Here is a 17,003-nt window from a genome sequence, read left to right on the forward strand (position 1 = left end):
TTTTTTTTTTTTTTTTTTTTTGCAAAGGAAAGTCTATGACAACTTCATTTACTCCAAGCTCTTAACTTTTTTTTCTCGTCTCTGTGTAAAAGTGAATTTGAACTGTATAGCTCCAGCTGCCCTGAAACAACATCAGATTTGACAGTTTCGTTCACGTAAACTGACCACTTCCAGTTCATGTTGGTGCAAATTTGCACCATAATATAGACTAACATATGTAAATGCATCACGCAAAACGTTTTGTTTTAACAAATCAGAACTGGGATGTGTTATAAAATTAGTAAAGAGAAAGTTTATAACTGGCGTCCTGTTTAACTGTCTAATAACTAAAAGTTCATCCATGCTTTCTAACCAAACAATGACAAATAATCCTAATCCAAAGGATATATTACTATCTTTGTTGCTGCAACATGGTTTTCAGCTAGCTCAATTTACTAACTCTTTGCAGTGCAGTTTAAGTTTATGGCAACTACATCCACTTCTAAGCCTCTAAACTGACTCAAATGTACATTTCACAGGTGTGCAAGTCGCACCTTTGATGGTATGCGGTACTTGAGTTCAAATTAATCCCCTCAATGAACTTTAGGGGGGTTTTGCGTATTGCTTGACTTCCTGTGTAATAGCAGCAGAATGTAAATAAAAATTACAGAAATATCACAAACAATGTAGGGAACAATTAGATAACACCAAGAGTTACACGGTAAACGTTTCTAGTTCACGGTGTCTGTCAGAGCATGTAAGAGCTAATATTACATTAAGGATAGTTAATGCATGTACACAAAGGATAAATCCATGAATCCATGTTGCATATATTTAGAACTTTGAGAGCTATATGTACTATCATGGATGAACAATAAAAACGTTGGTTATCCTCTGACAGTTCCTCTAGCGCCACCACCTGATCAAATTAATTCTCTCCCAGCTCTGCTGTAAAATGTTAGTATGCTAGCATGCAAATGTTAGAAACGTATTCAATAAAGCGGGCACTATGTTAGCATTCAGCCACCCACTAATGGTGCCACCTTTGATCAGTTATTGTAGCTGTAGACAACTGCACTGCATCTCAAATTGTGTACTTTACACTTTTGCTGTCAAATTGTTGTCAGCGACCAATCATAGTAACAGTAGTGGTCAGTATCATAATAGGGATAGTGAAATTAAAACAGTCCAAATGTTGAGAATACTCAATACTTTTAAGTAGTCGCCATGTTAGCTAGGTAGCAAAAAAGATGGAACCACAAACTCATGCCAAAGTTGTTAACTAGCTAAAAGCACCATATTTTTATTGGGCCTTTATGCTAAATGGCTTGTGGTATTGTTTTATGTTTAGCTGTGTTGAATTGTTTCTGTCACTGTTAAATGTATTGTTAGAAGACTAGAAAGTTTTAAATTTTAGCAGTTAGCATTACAGTCACAACCAAAAACTGCAAACAAGAAACAAACACTAAGTACTGTGTTTGATTTATGACTACCATGCCGAAAACACAATCACATACATAGTGTTACATGAAAAACTCTTTGGGTCTTGTTAAAGGTTTAGTTTTTGACACCTGAAAAAAATGTCTTTGGTTAACTGTGGTTTTGTTATAGAAGGGTTAGGTCAAGGAAGTGGGTGGATTTTTATTTAGGTTTTGTTGTAACTGTAGATTTAATGTTTAATACTAGCAGCTAGCACATAGTGAGTGTAATGTTCAGTTTGTGACAACACATTTAAAAGATAATAGCTTTTCATTTCTAAACGATCTGCTTATTTAACAGGGCTGAAGCAAAATCAAACCTTAACCATTGATGGGTCACCTGATTTCATGTTTTGTTCTACATCATAAAATAGATACAACTATTCTGTAATCACCCAAACTCCTGGATTTTGAAGCCACTACATGTGCCAGAGAAGGTGTGATGGTCATCCTCAACATTTTCACAGCAAATACAGGAACTCCGTAATTCTACAACAGTTTGTCAACAGTTTGTTAGTGTTTCATTAAAGTGTAAATCATCTTGCAAAAAAACATGGAAGTATTCCCACAGCTTAATTTCTGCAGTAACATCCAAGAAAAACCCTGTGGCTACATCTTAAAGGATCCAGGTGTTAACATCAAGGTTGGCCAATGCATACACGTTTTACTAACGCGGAGTCTTGAGCAATCAGCATTAGCTCAGCACTGCACCACAGCTAGCCATAGTTTAAAGCTCTAGATTCCCAACCTTGGGATTAAGACGAGACCATAAAACATTACAAAAATTAAATATGGGGCATAATAAATCTAATAAGGGATGAGAGAAAGAATAAATACTGGATATTTTAACCTCATTAAGCATCCAAATGTCCTTTGAATCAAACTTGATAGAAAAGTAATAACTTTTTTTTTATCACTACTGCATCTTCACTCGATATACGTATAAGGTTCAGGTGTACAATAGGAAGTTAAAGAACATCTCTATTATTTATCTAGAAAATATTATCTGAACATCATAAAATTATGCTGGTATGAAACAAATTGCTACCCACCACTGGAGACCTTTTTTTTTTTTTTTTTTTTGTAAATTGCATTAACATCTGGGGGAACCATCAGATTACTTCCTAATCATGTGACACACAGCCTATAGACATATAGAGTCAGCAGACATATATAAAAGCAGTCCAGGGTCTATCGATATCAACCCGATCAATGCTGTGGTCGTGCCCTGAGCTCCTCTTCATCGTCAGCTGCAGACGACAGCTTTCTGACATTTTTAAAATGGCCTAAACGTTTGTTTTCCCCGATGGCTGATTGTCCTCTGGTATGAAGCTCAGAGCGCTGGGGAGTGTAGAAGCCAGCGATTTGTCCCGAAACCTCCTCAGCTCTGCATCAACTTGAATTTAAACCGAGTGACTGAATGAGGCCGCGATGAGTCCGAGTTCCTGTTTCAAAGAGACAAGAAACAAGATCGGTGTTTTACATGTCAGTCGTTGAGCAGCCTTTGGGGAATTAAAACTTTGGCACCACAGCCAGAAAAACAATAACAATAAATAGGTAAATTTATGCTTTACATAACAAATTAGTGATTACTTTTTTCTGCTGTAAATCTTGAAACAGGTTTTCTTTCCATATCAGGACATCTACCCTCAAACTTTCCCGGATTAGGACCAGTTTTACCCTACACTGTTAACGAGCCCTGTAGATTACCACACGATGGGCTTTCTTAATTGCCTTTAATGGCTTGATTTGTTTACCCGATGGTTTTAATTGCTTCTTAATGGCTTCATTTGTTTTAATATTTTTGCAGCACTTTGGTCGATGTGACATATCAATAAACTCTCTCGATTTGTGGTCCATCGTTTACAAAATCCACAAACTTACAGTCAAAGAAGGGAGATTTATTAGCTGTCCCTATCATCGCTGTAGCTTAATGTCCCCTGTAATTATTCATGTGGGTTTGGGAGAGCTCCAGACACCAAGATGTATTCAGTGCAGGTTTTGTTTTCAATATTCATGGAACTCAAAGCCAAGTCTCAGCGTTGAGTTTTCTTGTCATTCAGTTGTGGTTTCTCCTCCATTAATATTACAGAAAATTGGTACTTTCATTATTTATATGAAACAAACAGCAGTGGTAAGTTTAAGTTTCAGGGGAGAAAAACTGGAGCTACATTACACTACCAGGCTTTTTTTTATTTATTTTGAGATTTCATATAAATAAAACTGAAATCAACAGATTACAAAAGTATTTAAGAATATAATTTAATTAAGTTAATTAAGCAGTTAAGTACATCCACTTCCAGAGCCCTGTAAAATAAATATTTTTCCAGTAACTGTGGATCCAAAATGCTGCTTTCTGCCCTCAAACTTCTCCGGTGTTGCAGTTAATCTCAGCAGTAAACTCTTCAGCCTTTTCAAGGGTTTAGAATCTCTTTCTAAACGTACACAGAGTGATGTAGGAGCCGGCACAGCAGAACAAAGACTTTAAGGCATGTGACCCTGGTGGAGGCTGCAAGCCGCTGTCGTGGTTTATCTTCCTCTGAAAGCCTTTCAGAGATGTGGTTTCCAGGGTTTTTCTTGTTGGGGGGAGATGCTCTGAAATTACCTCGCAGCTTTGTGGCGACTCAGACCCCGAAAGAGGATCAGAGAGGAGGTAAAAGGTGGGCTCAGGACAGTTTGTACTAAACAGCAGCGTCAGGTCAGGGTTTAGTCGTCCTCCTTTGGGAGGTTTAATTACTCACTGGTCATCTGCCTAAACACACAGCAGCTTTAAACCAATCGGGGGTTTAGACTAGCAGGACAGATTATCTTACTGTGATTATTTTATCGTGCTGTAAAGGCGTACACAGGTGTTCGTGTTTGGGTTTAGAGCTAATCTCACACTGGGAGAAGGAGGAGGAAGGTCTCTGCATCATCTGATAACACTACCACTTCTTAATCAGCTCCACTTTACACAATGAAGTCCTGCTGAGTGTGCATCATGTTCTCTCCTGGCTGCAGCACACGAGTCTACATGAAGGACACAAACCAGTCCCCTCTCACCTGTGGTGGTGTTCTCATGTGCCGTCCGATCCTTTATATTCTCTTAACTGGAAAGGGCTGGGAGGGAATAGCCGTCTTTGTGTCTGCAGAGAAAAGAAAAAGCGGAGAAAATGAGGTGGGCAGGTATGAAACTGCAGCTACAGCAACTCTGCACATGCACCAAAATCAGCCTCTGTCCTGAAGCCACAGATATCAGAGAAGATCTGCAAATACTGCAAATGTTCGAAAGACCTGCAGAGGAAAGAGAAAAAAATTACCTGGACTGTCAGCAGATTAGACCAAACAGACTATTTATTTAACTCCTGTGAGAAGCACCTCGAGCCTGAACCTGACTGATTTACAACTTTCCACTGCGGTTTATCTGCATGTAATCAAACGGTCCCTCCTTCACAGCCGAGGCACAAATGAGCAGACGCTCAGCTCCTGCGAGTACAAAGCTTCAGACATGCAATGTTTTTATTTTCAACCGCAGAACATGCATTTTATTTAATGACCAGCTCAGCTGTTAATCAAACTGAGCGTGTCTCTCTCTGCAGTGTGATTTGGTTTCATTGCTACTCAGATCAAACATGAAGCTTGATTTGAAGTAAAAACTCTCACTTCTCTTTTACTCTATTTAGGCAGCATCATCCAAGGGCAGCATACAGCCATTTGAAACACATTTAAGTCATAATCTAATGAATTTGTTAGGTTTTCTAAGTTTTTATTACTATGATATGCAAATTAAACATTTCCATCTGAAATATTAAGTTGATGCTGTGGAGTCCACTGAATCTTGTTGTTAACGGATGACATATAAATCCTGCTTCCAGTCCAAACTCCTACTCCGTTCATTAAGGCTGTTGTCTTTATAACGCATTTTAATGCTTAATATTTTATTATATTTAATCTGAACACGTTTTAATCCCTCAGTCAGAACACTGTGTATTCCAGTTTGGACCCGGAAATGGTTAATGACGCCTCAGGCACAAAGTCCTAGGGACTGGCCCAGTCGTTGTAGGAGGCTGGTTGCAAAGAGACATATTGTGCTGCACCAAAAACCTCTCTGTGACTGCTTGGGTGGGCAGTAGATGGCTGTGGTCACTCGTAGTTTGCATGGAAAACGCAGACTAGTCTGCAAACACTGGCTCACTGCTCTCAGAGTGTAAGTAACACTTGGAAAATTAAGACACAAAGACGAAGCAGAAAATGTTCTCCTTCAAAGTAAAACTTTGGAATGCTTTGGCTGTAGTGGTGAGGCACAACTTTTATTTTGAAGGCCAATGTTCCCCATTTCCAGTTTTCACAGTTTACTACTTAACATTATTCGTTTGCATTAGAGCCCTCTTGCAGTAAAAGAGAAAATATATAAAATACATAAATAAATACAATCCATCAATAAACCAGGGTGGCATAATAATGTCTTGCACAGCTTTACTATCTTATGTGCATTTGGTCTAAAACACAGGAAATATTTCTGTCTTTGCAACTTGGTGAGTGTTTGCAGAAGTCAGCGTATTTCATGGAAACTGTGGACAACTGTGGTAATCTGCGAGTGACCAAACCAATCACAAGGTAGTTTCTGATTCAGCACCGTATCTTAGCAACCAATTTTACCTAGCAACTGCCAGCAACTATTTGCCAACCAGTCAGGGAATAATACATTAGCGACCAGCAGTGACCAGGGTTCACTGGTCTCTAGGCCTGTGTGACTGGGCCTTTGTTAAAGTCACGTGAATAGTGGTCTAGTTAGTGGACAGCAAAACCTGAATATACACTGGTCTTGCAGTTGCACAGTAGCATCATATTGCAGGATAATGGTTTGTACACAGTGTGTACGTGCGAGCTGTTTCTGAGGTTGCACAGAGGTACTCTCATCTTAAACTAAAGAACTAATTACACTGAGTTTCTTTATGATCTTTCTTCATTCTGTTCTGGTTCCAATATCAAAGAGCGCTTGTCTCGTGTTGCTGTTTAATTGCAGTTTGGCAGCAACAACGTCACTATTTCTGGCTTTCTATTTCAAATCTGGTTCTGGCAGGACTCTGAAGGTAAACCGTTAATGTGAATTTCTCTGCATTTAAGCAGCATCAGATTAGCAGTTTTTACTGATTTACCCTATTGTTGCAAACAGATTGCACATAATTGCCAAATTTATCCAATTCAATGTAGACTGATGGACTGACTGTTTGAGTTTCCATTTTAACACCAGTTGAAAATGGCTGCGAGAGGCTGCAGACTTCATCTCCGTCTTCTGTCATCTCTAACCACTGAAACATTAGCTTAAGTAATGTGATGGACAACAGAAATGGAAAATATTTCAATTAAAAAAAAAAAAAATCACAGTTCTGAAAGAAACAAAATGATTTGTTGCAGCATCTTGAAGTGTACACGAAACACTATGTGGATTTACACTTTGAAGCCCTGCTCGGGAAATGTAAATACATGTAACTCTGTCTGTGAAGCTGAAGTTAAGAACTCTGTGCTTAACATTCATCCATTTTCTTCCGCTTATCCGGGCCCGGGTCGCAGGGGCAGCAGCCCAAGCAGAGAAGCCCAGACCTCCCTCTCCCCAGCCACCTCCTCCAGCTTATCCAAGGCGTTCCCAGGCCAACTGAGAGATATAATCTCTCCAGCGTGTCCTGGGTCTGCCCCGGGGCCTCCTCCCGGTGGGACATGCCCGGAAAACCACCTCAACTGGCTCCTTTCGATGTAGAGGAGCAGCTGCTCTACTCTGAGCCCCTCCTGAATGGCCAAACTTCTCACCCTATCTCTAAGGGAGAGGCCAGCCACACTTCGGAGGAAGCTCATTTCTGCCGCTTGTATTCGCGATCTTGTTATTTCAGTCACTACCCACAGCTCGTGGCCATAGGTGAGGGTAGGGGCGTAGATCGATCAGTAAATCGAGAGCTTCACTTTTACGCTCAGCTCTCTCTTCACCACAACAGACCGGTACAGCATCCGCATCACTGCAGCCGCTGCACCAATCAGTCTGTCGATCTCTGGCTCCCTTCTCCCATCACTTGTGAACAAGACCTCGAGATACTTAAACTCCTCCACTTGGGGCAGGGTCTTGTCCCTGACCCAGAGTGGGCACTCCACCCTTTTTTAAAGTTATAGTTTTTGATTTTTAAGTACAGAATGTCACCGGGTTGGTTTGTTGGTAGGTTCCGCTCAGAGCCATTTAATGGACCGATAACTGAATAAGACTCAAAGGCTCTGAATGTGTAATTTTCATGAACTTCAACATTGTTCTCATCTATAAAATGCTTTACAAACCTGAACATTACAGCTAACAGGTGGATTTTTAGTGCAGCTGGCTGTAGCTCAGGTGGCGGAGCGGATCAGCCACTAACCAGAAGGTCTGTGGTTCGATCCCAGGCTGCTCCAGTCTGCATGCCAAATAACCTTGGGCAAGATACTAACCCCATGTTGCTCTCCGATGCATCCATCGGAGTGTGAATGTGTATGAATGTTAGATACTTAGCACTTAAGCTTAGAAGTGCTTGTGTGAATGGCTGTGATTGGGTGAATGAATTAGCTGTATAAAGCGCTTTGAGTGCTCAGACAGAGTGGAAAAGTGCTATATAAGAACCAGTCCAAACAATGATGACTCCTTTACTGCTAAAGACAGAGAGAGTGAAAGTGTAAAGAATATCTTTGGTTTGTTAACATAAAACTCATTGTTACAGCCAGGAGCAACACAAAGGTGATCCCCTTGGACTGAGTTTAGATTTAGTCCCTCATTTTCCTCTGAGTTATCGGTTCTGTCACTACTTAGCTAACATAAACTAATTTAAGTCTATTAGCCGCAAATCTCAAAGCTAAGCTGCAGAGACAAATCAATCAATAACCTTTTTATTTAGCAAAAACCTATTTTTTTTAATGCATGAACCAGTATTAGGATCTGTTTTCGTAAGCCCTTCATCAACTCAGCTGGTCTTCTGTAGAGAACCCACCAACGCAGGAACCACAAAGAAAGGCAGGATTTAAAGTGAGATCTGCTCCATTACTTCCTCTAATGTCCATTTAAGGCTCGCTCCAGATAGGAGTCGGTCCCCATAGACTTTGATGTTAAAATGTTTCATGTTAGAGCAGAAATAAATGCATTTAGATCCTGCTACAAAAAAACGGTTTGGGCCTCTGTGCACAATTATCCATTTTAACTACAGAAATTACACACAGGCTGATGCTCTCCAACACAAACGGTCTTATTTTTAGTGCTCCAAAGTCACTCTTTTTTAAACTGTGCAATTCAAATAACTTCACAATATCTGCTTTAAAACACTACATTAGCATTTATTTGTGCCAGGTTGGTAGGTAAAGTCACCCAGTGCGAGTTTGCAGCAGATAAAAACACATTACTGAGGAAAAACATTTTTGAAATATCAACTGAAGATTCACCCTGCGTGGAACTAAAACCTCCACCTTCCCCAGCTTCACCCTTTAAACCGCATATTAGAAAACCACACATGGTTGTACGCCTAGACACTAAAACCAGTCTGTTACACCTGCACTCACCCGGGCAAACACCCAACTAAAACAAGTCTGAGCCAGCCAGCGAGCAGGATTAAAGAAACGTGACCTGGAGTATCAGGGCCACATGGAGAGCAAGGTGCCAAAGAAAACCTGCACAGCTTTGTAGGAAAAAGAAATGGGACTCCTCGGAGTCATTCCCTGTGTGCCTTTTTGGGGAGTCTTTTCATTAGAAAGCGTTTAACTTACACAAAATGATTTCACTGCTGCCAGCTCTCTGTGCTGTCAGGCAGCCAAACGAGATTAAAAGGAATGTGCAGCGCCGCGGTACTAACCTGCCAGGTGGTGTTCGGTGTTTACGGCTGTTTTTGGTTTCTTTGTCCTCTCTCGGCCGGTCTGGACGCTGGATTAGACCTAACAGGGTTCAGTGTTAATGAAATGTGGCAAATCTAAGTCGACCGCCACCCCTCAATCCCCCAAGACGGAAGAGCGTTTCGGGAGGAAACCGGCAGCGGTTTCTTTCTGCTGCTCGGGCCAATCGGGCCAATCAAATATTCATGTTAAACAAAACCACAAACCGCAGCTCCGGTTCAGGGAAAAATCACGTCCGTGTCCTCGGCTCCGAATGCAAATGAAGACATTCGGGTCATCGACTAAATGTAAGAAAATCAGATGTCAGACTTTGCTTCAGGTGCACATCTTTCTGCACTTCACCTGTCATTTGTGGGCACGAGCATTCAAGCCTGAACTGTGTTTACTTATTCATAAAATGCAGAAATATCACATTTATCCAATTAGTACTGCTGCTTCACTCTTTCCTAGAAGCCGTTGGCAGTTACAGAACAAATACCCCTGGTTGTGGATCACTGGGCTAAGATGCTGACCGTGTATTTGTGTGTCCCTGGAAACCATCTCTCCTCCTCCTCACATTTCCTCTAATCTCTCTGCTGTCCGCTGCCTACAAAGAGACAAGAAATCCCCCGAGATAATAAAGGAAATCAAAATAGTTTCCAAGCACCATCCAAATATAAATTCCTGTGCCCCCCAAAATGCTCTTTTTCTTCTGATTGATGAAACTTTTCATTATTCATATCCAGTTACTTGGTAAACATAGCCCTCCTCTCCTGCAGAGGTATGTGGGCCGTCGCTATGAGTACCGTTGGTGCAGCTGTCTGCACGCTGTTGCTGTTTCTGATGGAATTGTAAAGAAAACGGGAATTTGTTTTGGAGCTGCTCTTTTGGGCTGCTAATCTTAACCCACCCCAAGTTTGGTGATCACGACGTGGTCAGGAAGGTCGAAGAGTAAATGCAGAAATAAAAAAAGATCAAAAGAATGTGGAAATATGTTGTCACTTGTTTTGAGTGCTGTGCAAAAGTCTTGAGCTGGTCAAGGTGGAAGCAAGAGAGCAGTTAACCATATCCTCCAAAAGCACTGTATTTACTTATTTATTTGTTTATTTGGTATTTTGAGGAACAAGAAACTTCCGTTTTTAGTCTGAATCTCCAATTATGATATTCAAATTAGCTGCTGTGCTGTCCCTTATTTTCCTGCTTAAGTTTTTAACAACTGGGTTTCGTGTAGGTCAGGATTTTACAACAACGCTTAACAAGATGAATTCAAAGGAGATCACAAAGGATTAGCCCCTAATACACCACACTTCTTAGTTTTCTTGTGTTTTTTTCCAACGAACAATAAACGAAGTCTTCAGTCTAGAAGCTCAGAGCTGTGGATCTCCTGCCTGTTAATCTGTGGACACAGAAGCTGTAACGATGGCGTTTTAATGAGTGTTTTACGCTTTTGTGGTTTCTCTAATGTCTCACCACTGCAGATCCAGAAAATGAAGTTTGTGCTGTCTGACAGGTGAAACAATGCAGACCCAAAACTATCTGTGCAAAGGTTGAGCTGATGGAAAATCGACGTTTGAGCGTGAGAATCTCTGAGGTGCTGTGTGTCAGGAGGCGAGGTGCTGCCATATAACGGTGCTGAAATTAGATTTTTCTGGCAGTTGAGCGGCAGCGACTCTCTGCAGGTGGTTAGTAAAAGAAAAAACGCTTTCTCTCCGTTAAAAATCAACTTAGCATTGATTTACAGTGGTGAGGGGCTGGATGATGGAGGGACGGATCAGACAGAGAGAAGGAGGATAAACACCACAGCAGAGCAGAAGACCGCTAAAGGCTGTGCACAAAGATATTACTTCATACAAGCATGGTCAGTCTGAATTCAGAGGCACATTAAAGCTATTTGGGGCAATTTTTCCATCATTTGACCATTAAAGTGACAAGAAACTGAAAAATATCAATCGCACGATCAATCCCTCAGTCACAAAGTGACAAAACCCACAAAAAGAAACCAAAACATTAAATCAATTTTCTTTGCAGCGTTGGATCTGTTTGTCCATCTCATATCCATCTGTTTGATGAACCACATGTGCAAAGATTTTTCTTTTTTCTCTGACAGTTTTCAAAACCAGAAATAAGGAGCAGGCATTACCAAAATCACGATCTCAGTTTTAAGCAACATTTTGCTATAAACCAAAGCATCAGACACAGTTAATCTTTAGGATGATTACGGCACTACGTTACATCTCGAAGACTGCCAAAGTTACCAAAACTCAGAAAATCATCTTTACACACACACACACACACACACACACACACACACACACACACACACACACACACACACACACACACACACACACCAAACGTGGATTAAACAGCAGTAAAATTAGTCCTGAACAAATGTTGATAAAAGCGCAGAGAGCAGCTGCTGTTACTGAGTCTGTTTGTTTCAGCAGACAGATGTTTGGTGTTATTGGATTAAATACAATTAAAAAAACCAAGCAGAGCGTCGTCAGATTTCCTTCAAAGTTTCCATAAGAGTTGAGAAAAAAGTCTTTCCAGCCATTATCTCACCTTGTCTGTCTCTAAATGTCTCAGATTTAAAACCGTCGCCGCTCCCTGCAGTGCAGTTTATTAACAGACCTGAGAATAACTTTTAATTCAGTTAAACGTTCATAATGTAATAAAAAATCTGCATGTGAGCTGACAGTTAATGAAACACGATATTAATGAAGCTTTTAAGTGCTTAAGGAAAGGAACTATTCTTCAAAGGCGTCTGTGGACAGCCGACATCATCCTGCCACGATTTAAAACTCATCACAGCAGCTAACAGCTGGCGGTTATGCTTCAGATGTACTAAGTTCAACCATGCACCACAAGTTTCAATGAAATGTATGTAGCACTTTGTATTTCCTACAGAGAAATTGCAAAGAAAGTCAAGGTGACAGTAGTTTTCTTCACTATCAAAAGGCACTCAGAAACCGGGGCAAACTGACAGGATGAGGTCTGGCAGACCCAAAGCCACAGCTGAATCATGGGACACGTTTCTGGGAGTTAACAGCTTGCATGATAGGCGGCTAACAGGATAACAGCTTCAAGCACAGCTTAATAGTGGTCGTAGTAAGTCTCAGTTTCAACTGTGAAGAGGAGACTTCTTGCTGCAGGTCTTACAGGACGAGTTGCAGCAAGAAAGCCATCGCTAAGACGTCAGAATATTACAAAGAGGCTTGGCTGGGTCATGAAACGCTGCCATTGGACGACTGAAGACTGGAAGGGGGAATCAAAATTTGAAATGTTCAGTTTGTAACGCAGGATCTTTGTGCGCCGTTGAGTAGGTGAAAGGATGGTTTCACAGTGTGTGGCATTAACTGGCAAACATGGAGGAGGAAGTGTGATGGTCTGGGGCTGTTTTGCTGGATCCAGGGTGGGTGACTTGTACAGAGTGAGAGGCGCCATGAAGCAAAACGGCTCCCACAGCATTCTGCAGCACTATGCAATAGCCTCTGGTATGCACGTAGTTGGTCAAGGATTCATCCTACAGCAAGATAATGACCCAAGTCCAAGCTATGGCAGAATTACCTCAGGAAAAAAGAACAAGATAGTAAGCTTAAAAACACGAAGTGGCCACAGTCTCCAGGCTTTAACCCCATTGAGCTGGTTTGGGATGAACTGGACAGAAGAGTGAAAGCAAAGTAGCTGTTACACCACAAAGCGACAGAAGAAGAAAAAGAGGCTCCACCCTTCTTCTCTCACCATAGATGTCTCTATACGCTCACTTTCCTGCAGTCACGTGAGTGGCTGGTAGTTATATCATGGCTTCAGTCTGTGTCAGCCTTCAGAGTTTATCTTCTTGATCCATTTCAGGTGTTTTAGTGCAAATCAAAGTGACAACGGGTGCTCTGGAGAGGCACGGCAACACAAACCCCCAAATAGGGAATGGTTCTGCAGGAGATGGACACGGACCACCGCTCTCTCCTTATCGCTTCTTGCTAGAGAAGATTGGATTGGTTCCTGAGTTCCTGATCCCAGATTGGATCAGGAGCTCAGTGGGCTCCTGGGACAGTCTGAATCAGATAGACAGATAGGGATTTTTTGGGTTGTCTGTCCTATTGTGGCCTTTTTGTTTGTTTCTTAGGGGGTATTTAGGGCTATATTTGGGTGGCACAGTTGCCTAACAGCAAAAAGGTTCTGGATTTGAATCTGCTGACCCGCTGAGGCCTTTGTGGGAGGAGTTTGCATGCATACCAACCTAACCGAGTAACTTATTGGCAATTAAAGAGCTTCATGCGTTATAAAAAAATCCAAATGAAGCATGAAAATCTGTGTATGAGTATGACTCTGTGTCCCCTCCAGCCTCCACATGTGGACTTTTTCACTTTAAAAGATGAAAGTGTTCACTTTCTCTCCACAGACGCCTCACCTTACCCTTCTCCTTGTGACAGCTGTGACAGGCTATAAGTGGTTAAACAATGGATGTTTACTAATCAGATTTCATATTTATTCTATTTTAGTGACGCAGTTTACGATTGAGGTGATTGCTAACACTGTTTAATTGTATGTTTAATTCCTGTCTCATATTTTATTGGGTATAATTTGGCTTCAGTCCTCTGTTTTGCATGCTTAAGGTTACCCTGCGTTAACCCCAAGCTGAGGTTGTTAAAAAGTACCTGAATAACTTTCTACTTTTAACAGAGAAAGTTAAAGAAGGCTGCAGAGAACAGCTTAAACTCGAGGCATCACGACCCTTTACAAAAAGAACGATTCCACTTAAAAAAAGAAAGCAGAAAATCACATTATACACCGGCAGGCTCCAGCTCCCTCTGATAAAAATTATACATCTGTAATGAAAATTATGGCTCTTGGTTTGAATCCAGCGGCTCAAAGAATGGCAGCTCAGTCTGAGTGAGGATAAGACAGTCACACATTATCACTCTGAAATGATTGTTCCCACATTCCTGCAGCCGGGACTTTGAAATGACTGAACGCTGACTTTCCCGCTGTACCTGTTTGCAAACCCTGGTCCTGAGATTTAAATTCTGCCTCACCATCACTCCAAAACTGAAACACGTGCTGCCCATGGTCTGTGTTCCTGTTCTGTTGTTCAGCTGAATGTTGTAAAAATCGTATTTTTAACAGTCAAATCAGTCGTGAAGGTCAGCTTTTACAAAACTGCAGCTGGTTTTAACTTTAACGGCCCTTTAATGACTTCTCAGCTGAACTGCGGTGACCCTTTTATGTTCAGTTTGTCCAAATCCACTCAGTAATCACAATTCAGCTCCTACACATCACGCAGTGGTCACTGCACTGGCTATCAATGAAATTTGCCCTCCATGAATCGACTCCACAGCCTCTCAAATAATCTGCCAACCTGCACAAAGTTCAGCAATCGACCGTTTGAAATCCTATTTAACACTCGTCCTGTTTTCATTCGCTGAGTCTGAGATGTCCTGTCCACCGTGAATGTTTCTTCCTGTTTTTTCAGTTTGTTGTTTTTATTTGCAGTCTTTTTTTGTATTAAAACCTATCATTAGCTTTAACCTAATGTTTTATTTGATTTCATTCATTTATTTGCTTCCTTCAGTTTTGCTTAAGTCCTTTTTTCTTTAAACAACCCCCCAACAAAATGTTTGGGCCGCTGTTTTTGTTCCTGTGTTCTGTTACTTCCTGTCTTATTTTGAAAGTCCCTCATCTCATGTGCTTTTTGAGTTAACTCTTTGTCTCTAGAGTTCTGCATATCAGGTCCTAAATCTATGGAGGGACAGACTGAGACTGCCATTATATGCTGATGATGTGGTTGCGTTTACTGTAAAATTATAGAAATAATAAATTTTGTGATTTCTGCTCTGTGTTCTTTGTAACACTTTATAGACCAAACTGTGGACCTGCTGATACACAGTCCGCATACATCGTCATTTACCTGCACACGGCTCCGTATCCGGGAACTATGCGGCACTCTCCTCCTTGGCAGTAGTTCGGCTGGAGGACACACAGGCTCTGGCAGGGCAGGCCGTCCACTGACACGAAGCCCAACTGGCACTGACACTCCGCCTCCTTCGTCCAGGCGTTCACCACGCAGCGAGAAAACTCACCGCAGGCCTGGAACTTGCAGGGATCGGCCTGATCAGCTGCAAGGAGAGGAAGGCAGAAAAACGTGGACACACATTAGTATTCAGGAGGAGTTTCCCGCGCCTTCCTCTAACCACCCTCCTCTCTCCGGGAGGTGCTGAGGAGCGTTTGATTTTAATGAGATCCTCTCCTCCTGCTCTGCACTGAAATGTAAGGTTTAGCCGGCCTCCGAGACTAAACGTCAGATTCACTCCGGGGAAATTAGCATGTGTGCAGGGTGTCACGGATGAGAAGTACGTCATGTTGTGAAGCCACAGCACGTGGTCAATATCTGTAATCCAAACATACATCAGCAAGTATGTGTGTTTGAATCAGGGCTTCTGCTGGGGGTCTACAGCCTTCGTGTCCTGGAGAGTTCCTGTTTATTTATACTGTATATTTATCAGTGTATGCCAGCTGGAACAGAAACAGCTGCTTTTACATCATGACTTGGAATAAATAGCCATATTTAATCTGTGTATGTAAAATGTCCCTCTTACTACTTTTCTTAGACTGTGTAACTGGCAGGTTTGAGGAATCTATCAAACATATCGCTGCAGTTTTTGGGAGATTGATTGTAACCCTCAAATCAACTACAAGAGAATTTAAGGTTTTATAAACCTGCATTTACCTTTGTTTTTACAGTGTATGTAGTGCTTTATAGCCTCTTTTAGTTCAAAATCTAGTCTTGCCAGCCACTTTATTAGGTATCCCTTGCTCGGGAACACTCCTCAGAGATGTTGGTCCATACCGATGTGATAAAAATCACACAGCTTCTGCAGCTTTGTTCACAACAAACACGAGTGTTTCAGCAAAAACCTGATTCCCAATCAGGATATTGCTGAAACACACACGCTCGCCTTGAGACAGAAGATGTTGCAGCAGCACTTCTCCTCTCAGCAGCTCACTTCTCATCTTCATCACCTTTATTCGGGCCCTATAATGTTCTCTACGATCCCACCGTGTGCCGTTGGATTTGACATATAGACCTAATTACCGAGTCTGTTTGAATGTTTGTGATCTCTGCTCCCTGCCTCAGACTCATCTGTGGAGAATATTACATCACAAAGCTTTTAGAGTGTGAACTGCATGCAGAGGAGCGCTGCTGATACAACAAATGTGAATTATTCTAAGATGCCTGTTTATATCTCATACATAAAAAGAAATCCTGGCATCATAAAACACCACCGCACTGCAGCTAACAAAAGAAACGGCATGTTGGCTTTTTAATCTTTCATGTTAAGGAATAAAAACACCATCGCATGCAAAAAGGACTCTTAGATATTCAGTTGAACAACAGTAGAATCAGCACTGAGCCAGAGCTTGCTTTAATCACTGCTAACATCGGCCAAAACAAACTGTCTTCCTGTGTTATATTACTCTATTTTATAAACTGCTACGGACCCGTTGAGGCATGCACTCCACTCTACTCCTGAAGGTGCGCCGTGGGATCTACATCCAGATGTAAGCGACAGATCCTTTAAGTCCTCTAAGCTGCGAGGTGGGGGCTCCATGGATGGGACTTGTTTGTCCAGAATATCCCACAGATGCTCGATTGGACTGAGATCTGAGAAATCTGGAAGCCAAGTCAACACCTCAAAT

At 41.6% G+C, this 17,003-nt stretch overlaps 1 protein-coding gene across 1 annotated transcript in view; it reads right to left on the reverse strand.

Moving 5' to 3' along the window:
- Window positions 1-23: 23 nt before the first annotated feature.
- LOC102305005 (titin) overlaps window positions 24-17,003 on the reverse strand; it is a gene marked incomplete in the record, with an annotated part of 64,154 nt that continues 47,174 nt past the window's right edge. The window contains 3 exon segments of the mRNA XM_042226241.1: window positions 24-2,902; window positions 4,500-4,582; window positions 15,214-15,421. Of these exon segments, the coding sequence (XP_042082175.1) occupies window positions 4,543-4,582; window positions 15,214-15,421 (248 nt within the window).

The sequence above is a fragment of the Haplochromis burtoni genome, unplaced genomic scaffold (assembly GCF_018398535.1).
Source record: "Haplochromis burtoni strain Fernald_Lab_line unplaced genomic scaffold, NCSU_Asbu1 Contig_203, whole genome shotgun sequence".
Classification (NCBI taxonomy): domain Eukaryota; kingdom Metazoa; phylum Chordata; class Actinopteri; order Cichliformes; family Cichlidae; genus Haplochromis; species Haplochromis burtoni.